Source organism: Vanellus vanellus, assembly GCF_965231255.1.
Source record: "Vanellus vanellus genome assembly, chromosome: 3".
In the NCBI taxonomy this organism is placed as follows: Eukaryota; Metazoa; Chordata; class Aves; order Charadriiformes; family Charadriidae; genus Vanellus; species Vanellus vanellus.
Genome location: NC_138907.1, coordinates 80160029 through 80185266, shown reverse-complemented (window position 1 = coordinate 80185266; position 25238 = coordinate 80160029). Strand labels below are relative to the sequence as shown.

At 38.2% G+C, this 25238-nt stretch overlaps 1 protein-coding gene across 2 annotated transcripts in view; it reads right to left on the bottom strand.

Moving 5' to 3' along the window:
• Positions 1–16339: 16339 nt before the first annotated feature.
• The window catches only part of HACE1 (HECT domain and ankyrin repeat containing E3 ubiquitin protein ligase 1), a 53843-nt gene continuing 44944 nt past the window's right edge, over positions 16340–25238 (bottom strand). For both annotated transcript variants that reach the window (XM_082481890.1, XM_082481891.1), the window contains exons 20-24: positions 23979–24110; positions 23135–23233; positions 22753–22823; positions 17668–17781; positions 16340–17187 (exon numbers count right to left, since the gene is read on the bottom strand). In XM_082481890.1, coding sequence (XP_082338016.1) covers positions 17085–17187; positions 17668–17781; positions 22753–22823; positions 23135–23233; positions 23979–24110 — 519 coding nt within the window. In that variant the 3' untranslated portion in view covers positions 16340–17084. The remainder of the gene's footprint in view (positions 17188–17667; positions 17782–22752; positions 22824–23134; positions 23234–23978; positions 24111–25238) is intronic.

Sequence of the window (25238 nt, the reverse complement as noted above, 5' to 3'; positions counted from 1 at the left end):
TGCCCTGGTGAGGCCACATCTCGAGTACTGTGTCCAGTTCTGGGCTTCCCAGTTCAGACCAGGATCTGCTGGAGAGGGTCTAGCAAAGGGTTACAAAGATGATTAAGGGATTGGAACATCTCTCTTATGAGGAAAGACTGAGGCACCTGGGTCTTTTTAGTTTGAGGGGGGGATCTTATTAATGCTTATAAATACTTAAAGGGAGGGTGCCAGGGGGATGGGAACAGTCTTTTTTCAGTGGTGCCCAGTGATAGGACAAGAAGTAACAGGCACAAACTTGAACATAGGAAGTTCCATCTTAACATGAGGAGGGACTTCTTTAATTTGAGGGTGGCAGAGCACTGGCACAGGCTGCCCAGAGAGGTTGTGGAGCCTCCCACTCTGGAGACGTTCCAAACCCGCCTGGACACTGTCCTGTGCAACCTGCTGTAGGTGACCCTGCTCTGGCAGAGGGGTTGGACTAGATGATCTCCAGAGGTCCCTTCCAACCCTGACCATTCTGCAAATTTGTGATTCTGTGAACAAACAGCTACAATGTTGTGGCGGGTAACTGTCCTTTTTAGTTCGGATCTCTAATAAATTGCTCGCAGCCAGCAATCCTTTTTTAGCTTTCTTCCTTTGCTGCCTGAGTCAGCCCCTTTTAAACAGCTTGCTGTCTCTACCCCACCAAGCTGCAGATTTTGATATTGCTCTGGTACCCCACTGCCACGAGCAGAACTTCATGCCCAGACTGCAGGTGTGGAGCAAAGCCCGGACACTCCAGCCAAAGGGGCCTGGAAGCAGAGATATCTTTCCCCTTCCCTCCTCCCTAAGACGACTCCTGTGTCCTGTTCAACTCTCACAAATAGGCTTTAAATTGTTTGCAGGTAAATGCTAATCTGCCTGCAAAGGCACACTTCTGTCTGCACACTGCAGATACACTCTTTTGGTTTTATGAAACGCAGCTCTTCACATCAGCAAAATCTTCATGCCTTACCAAGGTCTTCACCCTTAATTCACATCGGTACCAAAGAAACAGGATACTCTCTGAGATAGCCGATGAAGGTACTCTTCAAGCACTTTTCATTGCACACATAGTGCATGCAGAGCACCACAGTTTGCGTATGCCTCTGCAGTTCAGCATTTGAGAACGCACCTTTACATATCACCATATTGCAGGCAACAAATACAAGCTTACTGTAACTACCCATCATTTTCACAATCATCCAATACGTAAGGTAGAAGGTCAACTCTGCAGATTCATCCGCATAGACAACATAGCAAAAATGCTTAAAGGAAAGAGATTTAGAAATAAAACTCTGGATGCTACAATTCTAGAAGTAAAAACTAAAAGCTACAGAACCATGCAGACTTCATTTGGGACTCGTTGAACTTATAAATACAGCTGCTTCAGACATTTTCCCAAAAGAACTGGAAGCCACTGGAGGAAAAATGTGCATGCATGCATGTCTTGTGCCTACACACAGACCCATACATTATACTTATGCATGCACGTGGTGCGATTTCTCCTTTGCACTGAATAAAAAATACAGGATCCGAATTTTTCACAAAAGGAGTGGTCGGGCATTGGAATAGACTGCCCAGGGAGGTGGTTGAGTCACCGTCCCTGGATGTGTTTAAGAGACATTTAGATGTGGTGTTGGGGGATATGGTGTAGGGGAGAACTTTGTAGAGTAGGGTAGATGGTTGGACTCGATGATCCCAGGGGTCTCTTCCAACCTAGACAATTCTATGATTCTATGATTCTAAGAACTACCGGTTAATTTGGTGGCTGTATCTTCAGATATAGAGCACACCTGCAAAATGACAGAGAAATGGATTGATCACCACAGATTTATTTTTTTTTTTCTTATTTGATGCTAACATAATTTGTCTCAAAAGCAGATCTGGAATACCAGCCTGGACCAGGTTGGGGCTGCAGCCCCAAAGCGTTAGCTCCCGGATTCCTCTATTAGTTGTGTACATCTGTAGATCTATCAAGCTGTCAGACCAACTTCTGAACCACTTCAGTGTGCTCCAAAGATAAACAGTCCTGTATTTAGGAAAGGAAATGAGAGGCTTCTTTTGCTGATAAAAATATTATTTACAACAGGTGTTGGGACAGAACCATTCCAATTAAAAACACTGCTTTAAGCCTTTTTTTTTTTTGTCAATATCAATGAGATCAGAACAGTGGTGTAATTCTGTTTGTTAAATTTAACTTGATTCACTGGGAATAACCCCCCTGGGCCAGTAGGTGACCTCCAAAGCATTCCAGCTTCCCGTGGGATAACAAGGAATAATAAGAAACATGCTACTGTAAAGTAAGCAAGGCTGGTGTGAAGTTTGTTCCTATGTTGTCAGATAGTCAAGCCTATAGCAAGTACTCAGCAATGATCAAATAAATGTCCAGAGACCTTTTTCTAACAGACAACTCAGCAACTTCAAACAGATTTCTTGAGCTAATTCACTCATGGTATGGGCCGATAAAGCAGTATTAATCTCCTGCTTTAAATCAAGTTCCTGTCATAAGGCTCCATTAATCTTTCCTGTGTTATCAAGTGTCTTAGTGGTAGGAAATTATATTTTTAAATTGAATTTTGTTCTCTTTCAGTGTAGTAAGAAATATTTTCCAGACTTCTAATAGGAAGTGTAAAACCTATGATGCTGACAATACATTTGAATAAATAAAAGCTATAAATTAAAGCCACTTTCTTCCAAGCCCCAACATTACAGCAAAATAACAAATATTCGTTACCTAGAAAGAAGAAATTAAATTCAAGATTTTAGATGGAAATGGAAATGAGGCAACACATGGTTAACTTTATTTACTGTTCTATAGCAATTGGATTTAAAAAAAAAAAAAAATGTTACAGTCAAATAATCTCCAGGCACTAATAAAACACTTATTGATTCTTAGTGTATATACTTATTCTACAAGATGTCCTGACCTGCAGCTTCTACTGTTTTTAATGGAAAGATACTCTTTACACAAGTCTTCAAAGTTAGTGCCCCTTTGTTTCATGGGAGCCAAATTTACGGTAAGTAAATGTCTCTGTATTAAATTTACTACGCTAAAGTTAAAATGAATAACCACAGGCGACAAAACAACTTAATTTTATGGCCAGCAATAGAGCTGCAGGGTGGATAGGGGTAGGAGGCAGCAAAATGTACTGCAGCATTTACAAATTTTACAGCCTTTGCTTTTCAAGAACACCACCGCAATCTCCGTAATGTTTAGATAGGCCTGTCCCACAGACTTCCTTGAATCTTATCTACTGTTGACCATTACCATCTCATGGAGTGCAACAAACAGCACTAGTCAGGGGTTTAGATCAGAGATACCACCTGCACGGTCGCACAGCAGTAAACACAGAGAACTCTTATATATCAATATATTTGGATGTCCATTAGACAAAGCCACATGTCTGGGCACCACCACTCAATTCACATCAGCTTTGCAGCCAACCCCAAATCCAGGTGGAGGAAGGAATCCTCTTAACTTATCCGGCTTTGGATGAGTTAGATGGATTTAATTTCACTTGTATGCAATTTACATTATAAAAAAAAAAAAAAAAAAACAGCCTGTGTAGCTATGGATTTATTCCCGTTCTATAGTAATTAGGCTTTTCTCACAAAGTGAAAGGCAGAACCCTTACAACAAAACCTTTACTTTGGGGAGTGGTGGGGGTGGTGTTAACTGTAAGTTCGGCTGGGAAACGTGATGGAATGACTGAATACAATCAAAAAGCACAGCAAGAACTCTTTTGCCTTAAATATTCCTTTTTTTTGCTCCTATGACAATGGTCTCAGACAGTCCCCTCCGGCATCGCCATGATCTTCATTCCTGCATTTTCTAATATGTCCCAACCTTTAAAGTCTCTATCCTCGTAATTAGAGCTGATCATGAAAACGTGAAATAGTTGTGAAAGTTTGGTCCATAAGGAAAATTTATTATAAACAAGGCTAATACAGGCACGAGCATGATATATTTGCAAGTAGAGCAGCCGCACACACACACAAAACGACTAATAGTGAGCTGAGGAGGCTGTGGTGAAGACCGTCTCTCAGACTACTTCTGGTGACAGGAACTAAATGAGATTTGATGCAGACCAAAAACGTAACTTAAGTGTTTCCACAAAACGGAGCTCTGGATTTTTGGCCGGCTTTCTTCGTGATGAAGAGAAGGATCATTCTCCCATTAAACAGAATAAGAGGGGGAAAAGAGAGAAGGGAGGGGGAGAGAGAGAGAGAAAAGAAAAAGCAACAGAGGGAGGGAAAAGGGCGGCCGCAGCTACTGGGGCTGGGGAGAAAGGGGGAACACATCCAAGAGCTGGCAAGCCTCGGGCTTGCATTGCAGCCGCTGTACTGCAGTTTCTGCAAATGGTTAGTAATGAAAGGAGCCCGTTCCTCTCCATGCATTCAAAGGGGCCTCAACAGTTTTTATAGTCCCTTTGTTTGCCCATCGGGCTACTCCCTCGCAACATGAATTTTATCCTCTTTCAAGTAAAGCTGTTTTACTGCACACATTTGAGAGGCGTTTGCAGCCCCAGCTCCAAAGCAAATAGATGGTGTGTACTGCCACACTCAGCAGCCTGTGCACACCACATCTCTGCAGAAACTTCTGCAGTTTGCCCTAGGTATCCCCCTGACAGGTAACGGAAGAAAAGTCTTCCCGGAACGCTGAAGTTTTCCCTGGAGACTGATGATCAGAGTCTTTTCCTACCATAAACCAAGATCCCGCAATACAAAGGAAATATAGTCTTAGGACAACATAAGCGAAACCACGTGCTCCTCTAAAATTCAGGATTTTAAGAACCCCTCAAGAGTACATGTGAAAATATGTAGTGTAGGGCAGATGGTAAACCTCATATTTCAAGGTGCTCGTCTACATGGAAACAGAGAATCTAAAGAGAGTAAAAGACTCTTTTAAGATAAGTGTCCTTATTTGTATTACCTGAATTCAGTAAACATGTAGATAAGTTTCTGCTCAAAACATAAATATAGACATTTGGCAGTAAAAAGAAAGGCCAGTAATCAAAAATAGAAAGAAATGACAAAGCAAGTTATTCAAAGGTCAAATCCACACCTCCCATAGACAGCAGTCTATTAAAAAAAATGGCTAACATACAAACACTAAGTTCATTAGAGGAAAGAGGAATTACACTAATTATAATATAATACTGCTCATTAGAGGAATATTGTATGATCCTCCCATTCCAGCAATTTCTTATACCAATTTACAAACAAGGGACAGTTTTCTTAAACAAGCTGTTCATACAAATGATACCTTTTCCCAAAAGTTAAAAGTCAAGCACCTTTGGATGTTCACAAAGATTTCTGAACAGAGACTTCCCTTTACCCACCAAGTTACTCGAGCCTGACGTACAGGATGGCCAACATTTAGTTGACCCTTTGACAGGTTTAAGGCCTGGCATCTTGCAAAGATAGAAATCAGTGCATTCTACCACTGGCAAAGGAGACTCAGCAACAAATAATTCAAGACATTACACTTAAATGCATTCTCATTGCTCGATGACACTGATTCATTCTTTGCATGAAGCGTGCAGCAAAACAAAACCAGATGTTTGCCTTCTGATGTAACTACATATGCCCCCAAAAAAGCAGCTTAAAGCCCTGAAGTAACAATGTCTTATAATATTTAATGGAATGGTTGGCAAGACACTCTCACTTGTAAAGCTGGGTGCCAGCAATATCTCAACTCTTCTGCAGTCAAATGAAAACATAAGTGTCAGCAACAGTGGGTGTTTTGCAGGTAGTCCTGTACGCTTTGAGATCTGGTACTCAGAGACCATAACCTGAATTTCATGTGCTATAATCAGAGGTAGAGAGGTTATGCCACCTACGTACTCAATGTACACAAAGCTCATATCTTTCATTATGAAATATTTTTAGTATGCAATTTCTTGCTTCTGATGATGTCAACCTTTGCATTGGACTCAGGGAAATACAAATTACAGAAAAATCACAAATAATTACGTTCCCTTAAGCAGGTTCAGACATTCTGAACTAGCACAGCTTTATGGTCCAGGATCAGGGTAGACCTTAAGGCAGAAAAAGCAATGGAAATATGTTAGATAGATTTATACTTAGCACTCCATTTTTTAGGGCTGGTAGGAGCTGATGTTTGGCATGTATCGCCACCTGGCTATATATCACATCCAGAATTAAAGACCTTCAGACCTTGCAGATTCTCTGCTGGTTTACTGCTTTCTATCCTTGCCTTCATCAAGACATGTTCAGAAGCATTCCTGATGCTGTGAAGTTTGATTTGTCTGAAGGAGAGGATGGTATGAAATTTAAAGATCTAATATTCTACAAGTCCTAGAAAAATAAGATACGTTTTAAAAAAAACGGCATCTCTGCAGACCTGCAGGATAGCACCCTGGATGAAGACACTGGCACATTTCTGGAAAACCAAGAAACTCCTCAACTTTTTTTTTTTTTTTCTTTAAGAGTTGCCTGCTTCAAATACAGACTTAAAGCTTTTTCATGTAACTGTTCGTCTTACAAAGATCCAAAGTGCAGAGCAAAACAGACCAAACAACACTTATTTATCTTTACTCTGTCTAGAAACTGCTTTCCACTTTGTAGAAAGGACCAACACTCAACCCACTGTTCCCCTCCAGGAAATTTTTTCCAGAAGCAGGAGGCACGTATCTACACCAGTGACATTAACAGTAAGATTTAAGCCATGATGCCAATGCAATACTAGGGAACAATAACTCAGGAGTTTGAATTAGACAAAAGCTGCTAAAATATAGGCATTGGGCTTAATTTTACTAAACTAAAAAAAAAAAAAAAAAAATCATTATTTGTAGCAAATATATATTGGAGGCACATACTAGATTTAGTGTCAGAGCCTCTGCATGACAGAGAAAAACACAGACATCTTAAGTATAGATTGTAACAGTGAGAGATTGCATGTGTAGAAAGAAGGTAGGATCGACGCAAGATGGGCTGTGGGTTCAACTTTAGGTGGTTAGTCTTGGTACAGAAGTTGCCAGGTGATGTTGAATGGCTACAGAAAAAGACCCAAACAAGAGGGCACTGACATCAAGGCCTCCAAAAATAAATTTAATTTCTGCTGCGAAGAGCAAGTAAGATTCGAAGAGCAAGTAAGATTTCCCATAAGATAACCCCTACTGCTTAAAAGCGACTTTCCAACTATGTCGGAAGTTGGAAAGTAACAACTAGAAACTTACTTGAAAGTTAAGGAATCAGCATCAAACCATGGGGATTTCCCACCTTTATCAAATGCCCCTCTCCATTCAGGCCTTCAGTTTCTGGACATAAAAGCCTCCAGTAACAAAGCAATGAAGACTCTTGAGAAGATGATGCCTCTAGAGCAAGTTAAAGCACCTGAGTCACACTCTTATGGATCATCCGCACCAGTTCACTAGTTGTTGAACGTGACTGCTTTCCAGACAGATCACAGGAATCATCCCACGCTTTACCAAGCACGTAGTCAAGGCGACAGGGAGGACAAGACACTGAAGCAGAAGCAAGCCTTGGAGAGCGTTTGGCTGATCCGGAGTCCTTCTGTATAACTTTATCACTATTTTCAAAATTTGTGACCAGTGAGCACTGAAGACCATTTTCAAGATGGAGAATTCCCTGACTACATGTTTATGACAGCCGTCCGCTCTGGTTTGTTCCAGATGCCGGAAGACCTCAGCAGAATGGCGACAGAAGAAGAGGAAGCAGACTCCTGAGGCCCCACTCAAGGGCTGTCTCCAAGGAATGGTCACCAGAATTAAACCCTGGGTGAAAATACAGACACTACATTTGGACACTTCCAGATGCCCCTACTGAGCTCACCTGTTCTCTGAGGCATCACATGGATACACAAAGGGTGTCTCCTTCCCTCAGAAGTTTACAGTCCAACTATAGTAGCATGGGGCTAAGTACAGAGAGACAAAGTGATTTACTAAGGTTACAAAGGAGGCCAGTGGCAGAGGTAGACATCAAATGTGAGCCTCGGCAGTCTGTGTGTAATCTGTCCATTGAACTTTGCTGGCTGTTAAACACAAAGATACATGACAGAGCAAAAGCCCCTGGTGAACTCACATCAAACCGGTCAAGACTAAGTAACAAAAAACCTTGGTACTAGACACAAGACAGACACAGAAGCAGAAGTAAAGCCTACACTCCAGCAGCGCAACACGTGGCCAAAGGTGCTTTTCTGTGAAAGACAAGAAGGAAAATATTTTCTCCAGCTTTTACACACACACATACACACACACAAATAAAGTACACATAGCTACGAGCTGTAATTAACACACTGGCCTCTTGAACAGTTTTAATCAAAGTATTAATACTACTTGCAGAAAACATAGCTTTACATGGAAGATTATCACAGTTACCCGTACTTTTCCATTATTTCAGGCCATTTCTCTGGTAACGCTATTAGCGGAAACGCAGGAAATCATCACCAAATACACAGAAAGAAACTGTAATGAATAGCAAAGACCATAAGTACATTTCTCTGGTCTTTCTAAGACCATTCTGAAATTGCCACAATCCAGTTAAGACTGGAGATGGACATTCTAATTATGCTAAAACAAAAAGACTTCCACAGGAATACCGAACCCAAATAAAGAAAGCAACGTCTCCTTGAATTTAATCCAAGTGGATTTTCAATCTTTGTGTGTGAATTACTTCAGAGTAATGTCAGGAGAATGACTCTTTGCTGGCAAGGGAGGTAATATTAACATTTAGAATGTATTTCCAAGACATATAGGCAACATAAATCAGGTGCATATGAAAAACAAGTCAACAAGATAAGGACCAAAAGCACAGATGTGATAATTAACTCCCATGTGTCCTGCCCATGGAGTTTATATTTGGAGTTTTTTTATATTAGAGACACATTTTAGCAAAGTAACGCATGCCGTTGTGCGTAACAGGGAGCATCTCGCTTGTACAGAAGGAAACCCCTTCTCTCATACAACGTGAAGCGGTGCCCTTTCAGCAGAAGCTTAACTCACTTTAGCAAATATTGCCAAGAAAATCTACCTTAAGGCATAGGAAAAAAAAAAAAAAAAATCAAAATTAGGAGTCAGCAGAAGACTCATTCTGGACTAGTATCAAACGTGAAAGAGAAAATTCACCATCTCCACCAACCCATCTCTAGACCTGCTGATCCCGACCAGTGTTCCCAGTCTCCGTGGCAGGCTGCAGCCTGCAGACCAGGTGGGGAAGAAAAAAGGATCACATCTCCAGGAGGCCTGGGCACTTTTCCCATCTGCCAGCTGAATGACATATCTGTTGTCAAAAAACACCCCTGTTATTCTACATTTACGCTCAGGACACTACTCACCTCCTCCCTGAAGAAACCTTTCACTTTCAGAAGTACGCTTCTACCGTTTATTTTCTCTTGCTCAGGTCTTACACCTAGAGCATCAGTAATACGTGCCACAAATCAGGGGTAAAGCACAGTAGCTGTCTCCGGGCCAGCTCACCAGGCCTAATCTATTATGGAATTTAGATTCCCTATAGCACAATCCCTTCCTTTAGGTGACATACACCTAAAAGCCGCGCTGCCGTAACATCCACAGGCATCCAAATACCAATCAATAGCTGCACCACTTCATTTCCACAAAGACAGCAATTAGAAGAATTAATCTAAAATAGTGCTTATACATAGACTCATCTAAACACGTCGGCATAAACTTATGAGCACAGACAAGCTGTGTGTTAGATACCTGTGAAATCTTTGCCCACGTGCATATAAACTAGTATCACTCCTTGTATATTCAAGTTTTCTTTCCAATCCATGTAATTTGTAGACCGAGGTGTTTTTATATACCGGACAGCGCTAGGGTTCAGTTTCCTTTTACCAGGGGTTATAAATTTGACTAGACAGCAACAATTGCTTTTTAATCTAAGCAAACTGATCTGTCAGAGGCAATCAGTACGGTGAAGCTATCCCAGGAGAATCCTAATAATCCCGATGAATCACTTGGAGCTGTATGAAACTCAATAGTTGAACTCTTGGCACAGAATGTCACAAGCACTTAATGCAGCGAGTATATACAGCTGCAAACAGCAGGCTCGGGGATGCACACCTTCATAGCGTTTGCGCTCCTGCTGAATTCCTACACCTTTCGGCATGAATCAGTTTCTAATCATATTAGCATAACTTTTTTTAAAAAAAAAAAAAAAAAAAAAAACACACACAATATCTCATGGAAAAAAACTAACACACATTTAGGGGTATTAGTTGGTATTCCTCTCAATGGGTACATGTTACATTCACAGAAAAGGGCCCAGAAAAATCTAGGTGAGAAATCAGGAGGGTTCTGTTGTAAGAGAAAATTTAGCAATATCCAGTAGTCAATGAGACAAGGAGACCAAAATCAATGGAAGACAGTGATTTAAGAGGAAATATTTCAATGGACCTTTGCAGCCCTTCTCATTGGTGTTTTGAGCCTGTCTGTAATATTTCAAACATACTAAGTGAGTATTTTCGAAATAATGTGCTACAACTAAATTATATGCCTTGTATGGAAAACCATGCAATAATGCCATTTTTTAGACCCAAACTGAAGGTGCATGGGAAACCCATTCTACTTTAATTCAAATTTTATTAATTTATTCCATTAGTTCAAATTACATGCATATTTTTATAACTGAAACTAGAAAAACTGCTTTATACGCATAACTAGAAATGTTTCAATCCACCTAACCGTATAGAGCTATTTTCAAATGAAACTAAGTGTAAGAATAAGCCAGTAACTTTATACCAGGTTTCCTTATGTGGTTTGATTCCTACTGCTTCTAATCTACACGTAGTCCCACAGAAGTACATTAACTCTGTTATCGTCCTTAGAGAGTAAAAAAAATTGTTGAATTGACAAGTGTGTCTATAAAACATGTACCACAGTCTCTAGACTATCAGCTGTATGATTATCTATAGTAAGTCTGGGTACAAACAGATGTTCTGACTCTAAAAGCACTTATCTTTACAACTCAAGAATCCCCGAGGAAGTTTAATCTAGTTGATTTAAAGCTTTGGTTCTTAGCATCAGTTTAGTAGTTGGCCAATTTTACTTCTTAACTGCAAAAATATTCTTCTATGGACATGCTAAAAATTCTTAGTAACTGCAGCTGCATATACAAACTACTGATTTGCCCAGAATTTCAACAGCCTAATTAAATACCCACCCACTATTTCAAAATGAAGGTAAAGAAAACACAAACATACATGCAAAATCTCCGACCACAAGGCTAAAATTGAAAGCCTGTTTTATTTAATCTATACAAAAATCATCAGTTAGTAGCATTAATAGAAGAAAACAAAATCTCCACAGCCTATGCAGGCAGTTTACTCTAGTAGTACTAATAATATTGTGTATATATTTTAAAATTTACTCTATGTAATTAAAATGCTTTGGGTTTATGTAATGTATATATTTAATATATACTGTTGGTTTATACTTATTAAAAATTTTATTGTTATATATTATATATAATGTAGTATGGAAACCATGGAGAAAAAGAAACCAGCCTTCAAAATCTGAAAAGCTTGTCTTGGGAAAACACCTTATTCTCCAGTCCTCAACATCTGCATCACGTTCTAAGAGCTTGTGGTGGAAATAAAAGGTGCTAAACAGAGGTCGCTATGCCTGCCTGGTAAGAATTAAGATAGCGTCATCCATTTCCTCTTACCACAGTTCATATTTATCAGTCTTAATTAATCAGCTAGTTTTGTTCAAGCATTCTTTCTAACATGCAAGAAAAAAATCCCATAGTGATAGTACCATCTCCCTTTTCTGATTTCTGCAAAGGGAACTGATTACTTACTGCCTGGAATAGAGGATACCAGAACAGCAGTCAATAAGCAATATGTTCAATTTAATACTGCAGACATTTGGCTTCCTAAAGCACCCGCTCCAGAAAGACTTTCTGAAGAAAGAACAGCTCCTAGAAAATATTCTTGCATCAGAGAGGTTTGTAGGGATTGACTACTGTAAGGGTTCCCGGGCAAACAGCTGTTCCTCCGCATGTTGCACTGACACCATCTCAGATTCCTTCTGGAATCTAACCTGTCTTCTTTTTCTCCTCACATCTCTGTTGATCAATCAAGAGACTTGAGGTTGACATCATTCATGAACCAACAACTTCTGTTTAAGATGCACAAAAAGAGAAGTTTGTAACGTGGGGGAAAAAAGAGAGAAAAAATACCTTGAAGAAGTCCTGCTTTCCATTCTGGCGTGCCGGCATTAGGCAGACATCAGACCCGTGACCCTACGGAAGACTCCTTTCTTACACTACCAGCATCACTGTATTTGATCTCACCTTTCTCCTCCGCTTCCCCCATCACTAGGTCAGGAAGCACTCCTCCTCCTTTGTCTTTTCCCCTCAGACAAAAAACACTCCCCAAAAGCAAAGACACAGAAGCAAAATGGCAACTGAGGCAGGTAAAGATGGTCTCTGCTCTGGAGACAGTGGACGTTACAACAGGAACAAGCTATTAAGACAAAGCACTCCTTAATGCACTACCTGTCTTCCTTCTTCATAAAGGTGCCTAAAAAAAAAAAAAAACACAACAAAAAAACCCCAAAGAATGCCTTTGTGAATTCACTGAACTGTTTTGAAATTATCAACACAAAAGTTGGGTTAGAAAGTGGGATATGCTAGAGTACTTTTTCCGTATCCTTTAGTATCTTAATAATTGCTTGGAAAATGTATTTAATACAGTATTTTATTGTTATTTAACTGTTATTTAAACAGTTATTTACAAGGTCTTCAAAATGGTGACTGAGTACTCTTAGTGAGACTTCTGATTATGATGGGCTTTTTTTAATTCTAGAAGAAACAAGAAAAATTTATCAGTTGAGAACTTTGACTTTTGCCAAGATTTGCTGACACACAGTTAGCAATGGTACACTGCCCAGAATTCAAGGCTACTCTGGATAACAACCAACCAACCCAACCCAATGTCCTTACTGAACGAAGAATCCAGAACTCAGCCACTGTATTTAAATAATACCAAGAATAACTCACACAAAGAACTAAAATAGCATTACTAAAAAACCAGTTAATCCTGTTGGGAGCATTCAGCAGCTGTATTCTTTAGATTCAATCAATTAAAAAAAATTAAGTCTTGATCATTAAGGGAACTCTGGATTCTGCTTTTCAGCCATAGACATGCCCCTGGCAGAGGGCACTGGGAGGAATGGAAGCAGGTCAGTGCCAACAAAAGACTTCCACTGCCTGAACAGCAAAGGACCTCTTGTGTCCAGGGAGCAGAACTGCGAAGACTACTTCCCTTGTACACTACGTGTCCAAAAGGAGCGGCAATTGCTTGGTTCAATTTCTACACCCGATTCCTGTGAAACGCCATAGAAGTAGTATTGGAAAACCACCTGCCCGTTAAGACTTGGAGGAACACCTACGGGGTATTGCTTCTCTGCATATCATGAAGGACAAATAAGGTCTTTTATTTATTTATTCAAAAGCTTTAGCAAAGCAATCCGAGCAATCTGCTTCTCCCTTCCTTGCTCCATGCACCGTACATCCAGGTTGGATGTCATGAAGAGAGCTTCCACTGCTGCTCAGGTCTGGAAGGGGAGGAGCAAGGCTTTTCAGAGGCGCTATTGAGCTGTACTTGCAGAACTGAATCAGCTCATTACACTTCAAGAACAGTCCAACTAAACTAAAACTACACTTTTGAGTTTATACTCTTAAATAGAGTTCACACACTTCCAAAGCAGTCCTAATATTTTTCTTCTGTACACGTGGAAGTCTCCCAGTCTCTGGAAAATTCAGGCCAACCACCTTCTCCCTCTCATTCTATTTTCAATCTTATTGACTATGGAACATACAGTAGAAGTCATTAAGCTACATTTCACAGTTTATGGTTTTAATGGTTTTGCAACATTAGATGCACAACACATTTTCAAGCATCAAAACCTAGGCTTTGCTATCTAACATTTCATAAAGATAATAAAAGTTAATGAGCGCTCATGATCTACGATCTGACAAGACATCTGCTCTGTTCTTTCTGAGATAAAACACTCACCCTGCCTTGTTCTGGCACAGCAGGAGAGAACAAATATAAACCAATTAATCATTCTAAACTATAAGCTATATTAAGTTATAGTTTCTCAACAGGCTTTTCACACCCTGTTGCTAATAGGGCACAGGTGTCCTAAAAACAGTATTTCAATGCAATAATTAAATCCTGCTAACTTCACATGGTCAGCTGCAGCAGACAGTACTGTTTAGCATTTCAGAAGGAAAAAAAAACCTGTTCCAAATGAGCAGTAACACGGTTGCTCTTATACCAAAAGTCCAGTATTAAGAGCTCTATTCCCATTTTCTACATATGTTCATCACGCTTTTTTTATTACAGAGTATTTTAACAAAATTTCATTCTGACCTATCAAGGGAGTATTTGGTACAAATATTACAGGAAATACTACAAGATACTTCATATGGGACATGACTAACCGGTACGGGGGAGATTAATCTGCTTCTGAACCGCTTGTGAGGCTGGAGCAGAGGGATCTGTCACAGGGAACTGTTAAGAACATTGAAACTCTGCACTCCATTACATTTCAAAGCCAATTACTGAGCATTTTAGGGATATTGTTTGAGACCAAATTCAGCTTCTTGATACCTATGTCACCTACAGTATAATACAAAAGCATAAATGCAAAAAAAAAAATCTGATACTTTTTTCCCCTTCACTCAGCCTTATGGTGCAATATGTTTTGGACGCTACGCAGAACGTGCAAGGTCTCCATTTTCTGCAAACCCCAGTATATTACCATGAAACGGGGTATGTAAAATGAAAAAAGAAATCTCAGATTGCATAGTAGTTAATGAACAACAGTATCTACAGATAAAGACGAAATCCTAGTTTACATAAAGAAAACAGAAATACATAGTTCCTGACAAATACCTCGTATTGCTCAAAACACTGTCCTGCTATCAATCTACTTGGCAGAGGCACTCAAAGAAATAAGCTATATAGCCGGAGAACCAAGCACCGCCCAACTGTGCAGAAAAGTGAAGTACTTTTGCCAACTGAAGGATCCAAGATAACGGGGATTTAATGCTAAAAACCCCCACAGCCTCAAACTTCTAATGTATTTGAATAGTCTAAGCTTCATAGAGCGTGCCAGAGACGGACAGCATCTCTCCACTGACTGAAGCAACAGCCTAACCAGTTTTCACCGGATGGCCCTGCTGGACGGGTCTGCTCTTTCTGCTCACTAAAAGCAGTATTCTCCTTAAGTTGCAGTCACAAACACCGCATAAGAATTTAAACCAACATGTACGTATACATGTGCACAAACAGAACCAGAAGGGAAATAAAGCTAATAAGTCTAAGTATAAAGCTTAGCACAAAGGAAAATTACTGTGGCACCACAGAATCACCTGGTCCACAGATTTCTCTCTCATACTCCCAAGGGGTTAGGTATGCTTTAGACTAAAACAAATAAATAAAATCTGAAAAAACAAAACAAAACAAAAACAACAGCACCAAGCAGCCTAGACAGATGAGCTGGTGAACTCAGGCTACACATGTATTAGCACTTAGTGTAGGAAAACATGATATGTGGATCCATAGCAGTTTGTGCTGAGGACCTGAACCACAAAATTCACATTTCTGGGGGTTTCACTATGCCTGAACTCATTTACTAATTCTTCAGGTCCCCTCTTCAGACCAGTTAGGTCTTGTAGATGTAATCAGATGTTCATCCGTTAGCATTTGGTAGATTTCTGGATCATGTTTTTCTGTTTAATTTCACCTGGAGAGAATCCAGTTTGCATTCTCTGAAGCAACAACATGACAAAGAGAGATGACCAGATTAATAAAAAAACAACCCTCCCCCCCCCCCAAAAACAACAAAAAACCCCACACTCCTAACCTGAACCAAAACAGTAATGTAGATCTACCCTACGGCCCCTACAAAACAGTTGTGCAAATACCTCACCTACCCCAACATGTGCAGCTACTTATCATCAAAAACATGCTGATAAGCCATTGCTGTGTATTTTTTACATATTGAGTAATATATTCTAATCTTATATAAATTTTGACACGAGATTCTAATTATTATAGTCTTGCCAGTTAACCTCAATAAGGCTCAAGTTCCTTCCTTGTGCATTTGGTTATGTCCATCCATACATTTTGACAATGCCTTCTCAAATGTTGCTTCCATGGCAATCCAAATCATAGTAAGAAAGACGAATAAAATCCTGTGGGGAAAAAAGAATAAACCACCCACAAAGACACAAACTCATCGCATTCAGATTTTGGTAAAAATATTAAAATTTAATAATACCTTTTGAACATACAATTATGTCAAGGAAAGAATAAAGGCATTCAAACAAATGGATATAGATCTTAAATAATATTTACAAATTCTAAACTGCAAGTTGACTATAAAGTCACAAATACTTTAAATATTTAGTAGAATATAGTGTAAATTCTAATATAAATTAGATATTAACTTCATCTGTTATTTTTTCCAGTGATAAGTCTAATCTTTACATACTATATACAATAAAATACTAAAAAGTTATAAAATTTTTTTCTGTTACTATGCAAATAAATGGAAAATACATCAGATTTGTCTTACTGTACAATATCCAAATTGAACTTTCTATACTGTTCTCTGCAAAAATAAACGGCACTTTCACATGCAACGAGGCATAAAGTACAAGTCTGTCCATTAGGAGTATGCCATTTGAGTGCAAAGTAAACTAAAACACAAACGTCGTTCAACCACATAGTTGAAAATCAAAAGTAAACTGTGGAAAGACATTCTGACAAAACTTTGATTCGGACTGAAGTGATAATAAAAAGCATGTAAACTGATTTCCATACAGATCTGTCATTTTACAAAATGAAAATACAGCATACTGGGAATTTTGCTCTGACAGTATCAAAGTTACTTTGACAACATATAATGGAGGAAAAGCTGATGATCCTGTACGAATTCTGAAGCCCAGCCCTGCCAATGGGCTGCCACATCTAAGCTGTTTTTTCATTGACGGTTTCCAAAATTACTTCTGCCACTCTGAATTGCACATCAGTAGTCAGATGAGTTTTCTAGCCTTCATTATGCCATTGTGTAACCATAGCTTCCACAGTGCAATGCCACAAGAAGCCTGTCCTTAAGGATTTCTTTACTTGGGTATTCAGGTAACTTGAGCATGTTGATACTGAAAAGAAAACGGGGAAAAAAAAAAAAAAAAAAAAAAAAAAAAAAAAGCAACATCACAGTTCAGCAAGAAACCCAACAGTAAAGTTTTCTGGTGGAAAACCCTGAAGATGTCACATTTATGGAAGAAAACAAACTTGTGCTGCATTACAGTACCACTGAGCATTCATATAGAATGCAGGAAATTAAGGGTTTTTTTCACTTCAGTAAACTGTAAAACAATAATTTAACTTGAAGATTCACTTATTGATCCCGCTGCCTTTAGTTAAGCAAAATGAAGTAGTAAAGAATAAGCAAACATAATGTAACATCATCTGGGTGAAAACCCACCAGGGTTCATGTTAGATAGTGAACACTTCACAAACTGTCTAAACTTTTTTTGGCCTTTTAATGAAAATATTCAAAAGAACTCTACTTTAAACTGTGACCGACGTGAAAAACACCTGTTTTAAAGGTATTTCAATGAGATTACTTAACATACCATGTGCTTGATGTTGGCAAAAGATTCGCAGTATACGGCACAGCAGCAATTGTAAAATTTTGCAATCCACTGCCACCCATTATATGGGCAAAGCCACCGTGAGGCACCCTGGAACTGAGAAAATTCACAGAAATTAGACCATTACAAGAAAGTTTAAGCCAAAAAATGTAACCTTTACACTGCAAATACCTCTTACATGTGACCAGTTACTAATACTTTTATCAAGGTTCCCCCTCTCTTATATCAAAATTTTCATTATCTAAATGCTTTTAATTACAATATTGAATAACACGTTTGTCCATTTGCATCAGGCATCAAATTGTTTGAAGGATATTTAAGAGAATTCTGTTTGCAAAGAGGACTCATTTCTACAACCAGTTTTTATGATTAAATGTTGTCTCAGTTTAGGCAAACATCCATGGTTATTTATATTTACAGTTTAAGAAATACTGCATCATCAAAAAGTTCATTCTCCGATTACTATCTGTGGGACAACTGACCCAAGTGTCCTTGATGTGCCTTTAAATTTACTACTTCAGATCGAAGACTTCGACTAACTAATAAAACCATTACACCAGTCACACTATCATGCAAACCTATGGCAAAACCAGAACATGCTAAAAAAATCACTAGCATCTTCAGGAATGCATTCTCACTTAATCATTATTCATTTTTTTTTTTTTCCTTTTACCAATATATTACTCAAAGATTACTTAAGGTATAAATGGACAATAGCCCTGGAGTCTTCAGAGTTCCTTCCTTTAATTTTAAACTAACAGAGACAAATAGAAGAAAATCCAGATATTTTTATAACATCATCCTAAGTTGGTATGCACAGCCCTCAAACCAGAAAAAAAAAAAAAATCAAAAACCTATAATGAAAGGATAAGGAGTAAAGAAGTTGAATGTGAGCCAGCGATGCATCCTTGCATCAAAGAAGGCCAGCAGCCTCCTGGGCTGCATCAGGAAGAATGTCACCAGCAGGTCGAGGGAGGTGATCTTTTCCCTGTTCTCTGAGAGAAACATCTGGAGTCCACCTCCAGTCTCCCCACTATGGAAAGGACAGGGACATGCTGCAGCAAGCTGCGCAAAGGGCCACAAAGACAGTAAGGAATTGGAGCACCTGACACAGGAGGAGAGTGAGCTGGTACTGTTCAGCCTGGAGAAGAGAAGGCTCAGGGGAATCTGATCAACGTATATATACACCTGAAGGAAGGAATAAATAAGATGGAGTACAAGTCTCAATATGGAGCACCCAGTGGTGCCCAGTAACAGGACAGGAGGCAATGGGCACAAATTGAAATCCAAGAAATTTCCATTTAAACACAAGAAAAACTTTTTTCCTGTGAGATGGTCAAACACTAGAACAAGCTGCCCAGAAAAGCTGTGGTGTCAGCACCCCTGGAGACAGTCAGAACCCATCTGGACAAGACCTCGAGCATCCAGCTCTAGCTGATCCTGAGATTTTGTAGTTAGCAAAGAAAGAATCTGATAAAACAAAAGAAACCTTCCATAAAATAGATAACAGCTGTTAGAATTTTGGATTACAGGTACTTACATTAAAAACTGCTCCCATATTCACAAAATCAAAGTGACTGTAAAAACCAGGAGCAAGTATGAAAAAGAAGAATGAAGTAATGTTTCCACTCACAGTAAAACTAATTGGCAAAAATGCAAAGGAGTAAAGGTTGCTACTGCCAAATGTTAAGGAGCTAGGACAGAGCTCATAGTAATATTTTTAAACATACTTTTAAGAGCTAGCTATAGTATCCAACACGTAAACCTGTATCACCTAGCTTAATGACAGCAATGTTGGCCATGCAGTTCTAGCACTGGTATATAAGGCAAACGGTATGGAGGGAAGTACCAATTATTTGCAGCACGCTACTTCTGACATACAAACGGAATTGTGCTCACAGCCACAGTTCAACAGTTGTAAAGATTTTACAGCGGTACTCTCTTATACCATGGTTTTGGCTCGCATTTCTAGTACAGTGCTGCCTCCCCCGCAGTGACTTCCCCCCCCCCCCCCGCAGTGAACCAAGAGAATTCCACATTCAAATCAGCAATAAAAGACAAACTTAACTGCTGAAAATTTTTCATTCAGCCCATTATTAGCTAAAATTTTTTACAATCTTATTAAAATGTTTTTCATACAACAGGTCAAAATCATATAGTATAATCAGGGCTTTGAACATTCACAAGTAACAGATGGTTGCCAAGTTACACCTCCAAGAATGAGTTTTCTTTCCAAGCAAAACACTGCCAATATAGTAAAAAAAGCCTTCCAAATATGTGCCTATCACAAGATCTTACCTCTGTCACTGCATGTGCAAATAGCCTTCAGCAAGAGCAATAATAAGATTCCATAGCTTTGAAAACTTCAGTAACATTAAAATGTTGACGTTTACCTCTGAATCCTAACTTTTCTACCTATTTTCCCACTTACAGATTTTTGCATAAATTTATGTAAAAACAGTGTAGAAGAGATACTTTAGGGCAGCTCCCTTATGTTTCGTTTTACTTTTTAAAGTAGTCATATATATCACATTTATCAAAAAAGCTGATTTTGCCTTAAAATAGCATATAGCTTATTACTCAACAGAAACTACAGTCCCCCAAGAAGATAAACAGCAATCTTGATACCTGCAGAATACCAATAAAGTAGAATTTATCATGATAAACTGTCAACATTTCCCTCCAACTGTTAACTAAAAACCTGATCAAAAGTTGCCAACGGACAATTAACAGCAATTTAGCCAAATACTATTATAAACACCAAACAAATCAAGAGGGGGAAAAAAAAGAAAAGGAAAATCATGTGGAACTGACACTACAATCTCAAACAGCTGTCAGCAGAGAAAAAGTAGGTGGTACACAAGCAAACTTTCAGATCCCCAACATAAGGTACAAGAATATTCAGGGTTTTTCTTGAGTGTGCCAAGACCTCCAAACACAATATCCTATTCAAACATTGCTCACAACAATTACTTTACTGTTAAAAAGTGTCTCAAAATTGGTATTAATGATGAACACAATGGTATCTCCACTGAAACTACCACAGGCGAGACTTCATTACATTGAAGAGAAAAAGATGTCAGAGTGGGGGAAGAAGACAAAAAGGCAAAGTTTAAGAAATACTTAGAGATGTCAGAGAAACAGTGAAGACATAGTCATAAATATAATTGCTTTATTTGATCAGCAAAATTAATTTCATAGTCTTTGATTGGAAAGAAAGAATAGTACCTCTTCATACACACACACAAAAAAATCAAGTGAATATGAAGAAGAGATTGAAGGGAAATGGAAAAAACAATGGAAATTTTGAACACAACCTGCCAACCAGTACATACTGAAACAAATTCTTCACTAAGGAAATGTGACACTAGAAAAAGATCACAGTTTGAAGTCAGGTATGCTTTTAGTGTACAATTTTACTTAATTTTACTTATGCTTTTAGCGTACAATTTTACTTACTTGGCCTGTACTAGACTAACTGGTGCTTTAGCTCACAGACAACTCAGCTTCTAAACCTTCCATGCCCAGAAACTAGGACTGTCTGGGGACTTACGTGCAAAAATGCTAGCTGCGTACCACTGTTAGAGGTAACTTTCAAAAGTTAAATTTTTATGGGAAAATATACCTATTACATTTCAATTACTGAAGAAAAAATACGATGAGTTCCTACTAGCTGATACAGAAAAAAACCTGAGCAGTTTGTTTCTGAATTCAAGCCCAGAGTTCTTAAAAGAGATACCAAAAAATTCTTTCCTAAACGCATAAGAACAAGTCAGTATGTGATTTGTGACCAAAATGAATGGCGCTCAAGCACGTATTAATCAGACAAAATAATTGTTTACTTGATAGAAAGCATCTCTTAGAATCCAGTAGATTATCCCAAATGCCATGAAAATAGTGAATGCCACTTCAGTATCGTTTGGAATGTTTTAAGAAGTATTTGAAACATGACCTTACATCTTAAAAGATCCTTATTTGCTACCTAGATTTAGAAATGGACTATTCCACTAAAAATGAAAGACCAGGAGCTGGTGTGCAACAAATGTGCAGTTAGAACTGCAGGAATCATTTCTGCAGAGGACGAAAAGATTGATGTGCACGGAATTAGCTTCTTAAATTATCTGTGATCCCTAAAAACAATGAAATTCATAATAAATCAAGTGAAACTAATAGAATTTGAAGACGCTGCCATTTGATGATACCTCCGCAACTGTGAAATTCCTTGGTATAAAAGACAAGGTCTGATGATCTTAATTTGCATTTTACCATTGCTTAACCACAAAACTTATAAACAAAAGGTCAACTACTCTACTATTCCTAGAATGTGAAGGGAACACCAAATTAAGAAGATAGTGCGATCTCCACCTGCCACAGAAAAAGGTGTGGATTACACAGCCCAGGTCCACATGTACTACGGATTCACTTAGCAAAATGTCTGTATACACAAAGTCAGCAACTCGCCCAGCTCATAGGGGCATTCATTGCTCAAAACTTTCCCCCACTACCCCCAAACCAGAAGGAAATAAAAGTGGCTTTCCCTGAAGAACAAGTAGAATTTAGGACAGAAATACGATATAAAACAAACACAGTCTTGCATAAGGTTACATCTTCACTAGATCTTAACACACTGCACTAATGATAAATTCAACTCAGCTTCAGAAGAAAGATGTTCTGTTTACACTGACTGAAGTGATACTTAGTTATCTCATATATTAAAGCCTATACTTATTACTGGAGAAGCCAAGAACCACATAGATATGCAACAGAAAGAAGAATACAAAGCACAGTTAAATTCACTGCTGCCTTGTTAAAAATTGCCTGAGACAGCAACTTAACTATACAAAGACCTCTTGCAAAGCAGTCAAGTATAATAAATAAGTAATCGATCATTTTGCTGGCAATACAGGCAGCAAAAGTATTAACACACACTTTGTCTACTTTGATCAACATATGGAACACCAGAGTATGCAAAACAGTTTCTAGTTAGATGATCTTGTATGGTAATCTGAAGTCTCTTGACTTCTTGTATCCAGACAATATATTTGTTTTTACAGAAGAGTTTCTCACCTGCCAGTAACAAACTGTAATAGCAATACTCTCTCTTCCTGAGTTAGTTCTTCCACAACATCCCAGAACCACTAAATGAAAAATAAGTTAGTTTATATTTTCCATTAATACTTGCAGGACTTGAAAAGACAATGGCAAAACAATAAATGGAAAATTTGTGTTTGTTACTTAAATGATGGCAATTTTCTTATGAAATTTTCATATGAAAAATACATAATTAAGTCACTTAATATAGGAACATAGTATAAAGAAAGTCCACAAATTTCAGCCAAAATAAGCTCCATAAACATACACAGAAAATGACCACAACAAAAGTACCTTTTTAGGGGTTAAAATGTACCAGTCTACATTATTAAAAAAAAAAAAATTAAAAAAATTTTACCTGAATAACTTGGTCTCCTCTTTCATAGCCACTGGTGTACTCTGTATTTTTTAACCAATCATTCACATCAATTTCTGGCATACCAGACAACAAAAGCTCCTTCAGAAGAAGCATACAGATTGTGATTAGTTCTCCTGACTAACCATTAATTTCAAATGTTTATGCTATTTTAAAAATTAATGCTTTAAGAAGTATAAAAATTACAGTGCTTTTTCTGTTTAGTTGTAACCTTATGGAATCTATGACTAAATTTTAATACAAGAAGATTCTTGGATTCAGGTTAACTTCACATGATCTGTTAAAATTTAAGCACACAGTATCAAGAGGTGGAAACTATTGCCAAAGAATCTAAGAGAAAAAAAGCTCTGCGTTTTGGCATGACTTAAGACAAAACTTGAGATGTCTTGGTTACAGAAAATCAAACCACCACAGAAAAAAGAAAAAAAAAAAACAAAAACACAAAAAACCCCACAAACTTATTGGAATTTGATTTTATGGCTCAGAAAAAGTAAAGACAATAGACAGCACCTCCTTACTTGTAAAGAATTGCTGTACTCCTGAAAGAAAATATGAAAAGGTTTGAAGACCACAACATGCTGATCCCATTTTGAAATTTAAGATGTTTATCACTGGCACATGAAGGAAGATTGTCATTCTAAGTAAATAGGATAAGCAGGAACACACATATTGAGATCGTCACTGACAGATGCCCAGGAATCAAAATCATATTGAAAGATATAAAATGTTTAATTTGTGGGTAGCTAGCTTTACTTCTACATCATTACATTACTGACAAAGTATGCTGAACAAAATATTTTTTAAAAGTATATATATTTCTGCTTACCAGTTCATATTCATCAAAAAGCTGGATCAAAGATGGTGGAATAAACATATGGAAGCCTTGTAGAAAGGCATTTATCTGAGGCTGAATGGCTCTTGTCATTCTAAGCTCTGTGACAAGCTGGACATACTCAGCCTGCAATGTAAAAAACGACACGAAGATATACAACAGCAAAAATGTGGTCATGAAAACTCTCCCACACACGCAAATGCAGTCTTCAATACATTACAGATATCATCTACTGTAAGATGTTAAGAGTCCCTATGCACTTCTCACACATGGAAGCAACCCAAAAGTAATTCAGAAGGCTCCTGAGAGTTCACAGCCCCTTCTGCTCTTCCCCTCTCCTTCCTTCCAAAGACAATACCCAAACAGAAGAGTTCAAATCATAATACAAACCAGTCAAAAACCAGGGACTTGGACTAAGATAAAGGAAGTGAATAAAACTTAGTTTATCATGTCTGCATCTAATACAACCACCATTGTGATCATGTAAGGACATAAACAAGGCAATGCCTGTAACGAAAAATATTCTATTAAGCAAACTAGCATAACTCAGGAAAAAGGGTAACCTTATGAAGGAATATCTGTGAACGAAAAAGTTTTCTGGCTCCCCTCCCTATGTCTGGAAGTCTAACAGAATGTACTATTTACCCTTGCAAGCTTTGTTGTCTTAATAACAATTTCATTTTTTTTTATTAAAATCAAGTCTCCTCAGTTTTTAAAAAGGAAAAAAATCCAGAAAAGCATTTATGCCATAAACATGTGAACAGACAGTATCATGCTTTTGCATGCTTTAGAGACTTGGGGGCTCTGTCCCCTTTAAAAGATGCCAGTTAGAAAAGGAATTCACCCGAACTTTGCTTTTGTTGAAAACACAAAAGCCTAGGAGGCAGTTAATAGAGGAAGATTTTTAGAATGAGACAGACAGAAGTGCCTACATTAAAGCTGTATAAACATGTCTCATCTACCCTGACAAAACTGTGCAAGTCTAATAAAGCTTCTTTACTGAAGAAAAGAGATTTCTACTTGAGAACAAAATTTATTCCTAGATTATTTAAGGTACTCAGTTTCAAAAGTAATGCTTTGGTGTCCTAATTGTGTTTTTTAATAACGAAATCATGAAACATATCTCCCAATTAAACCACCTGAACTGTCACCTTCCTTCAAGACAATAATCTTAGAAAAATACTACCTTGATTTTTAATTTTAGAAAACATTAACCTAAACTTTAAGGTTCTGAACCTGCACAAAAGCCACCAT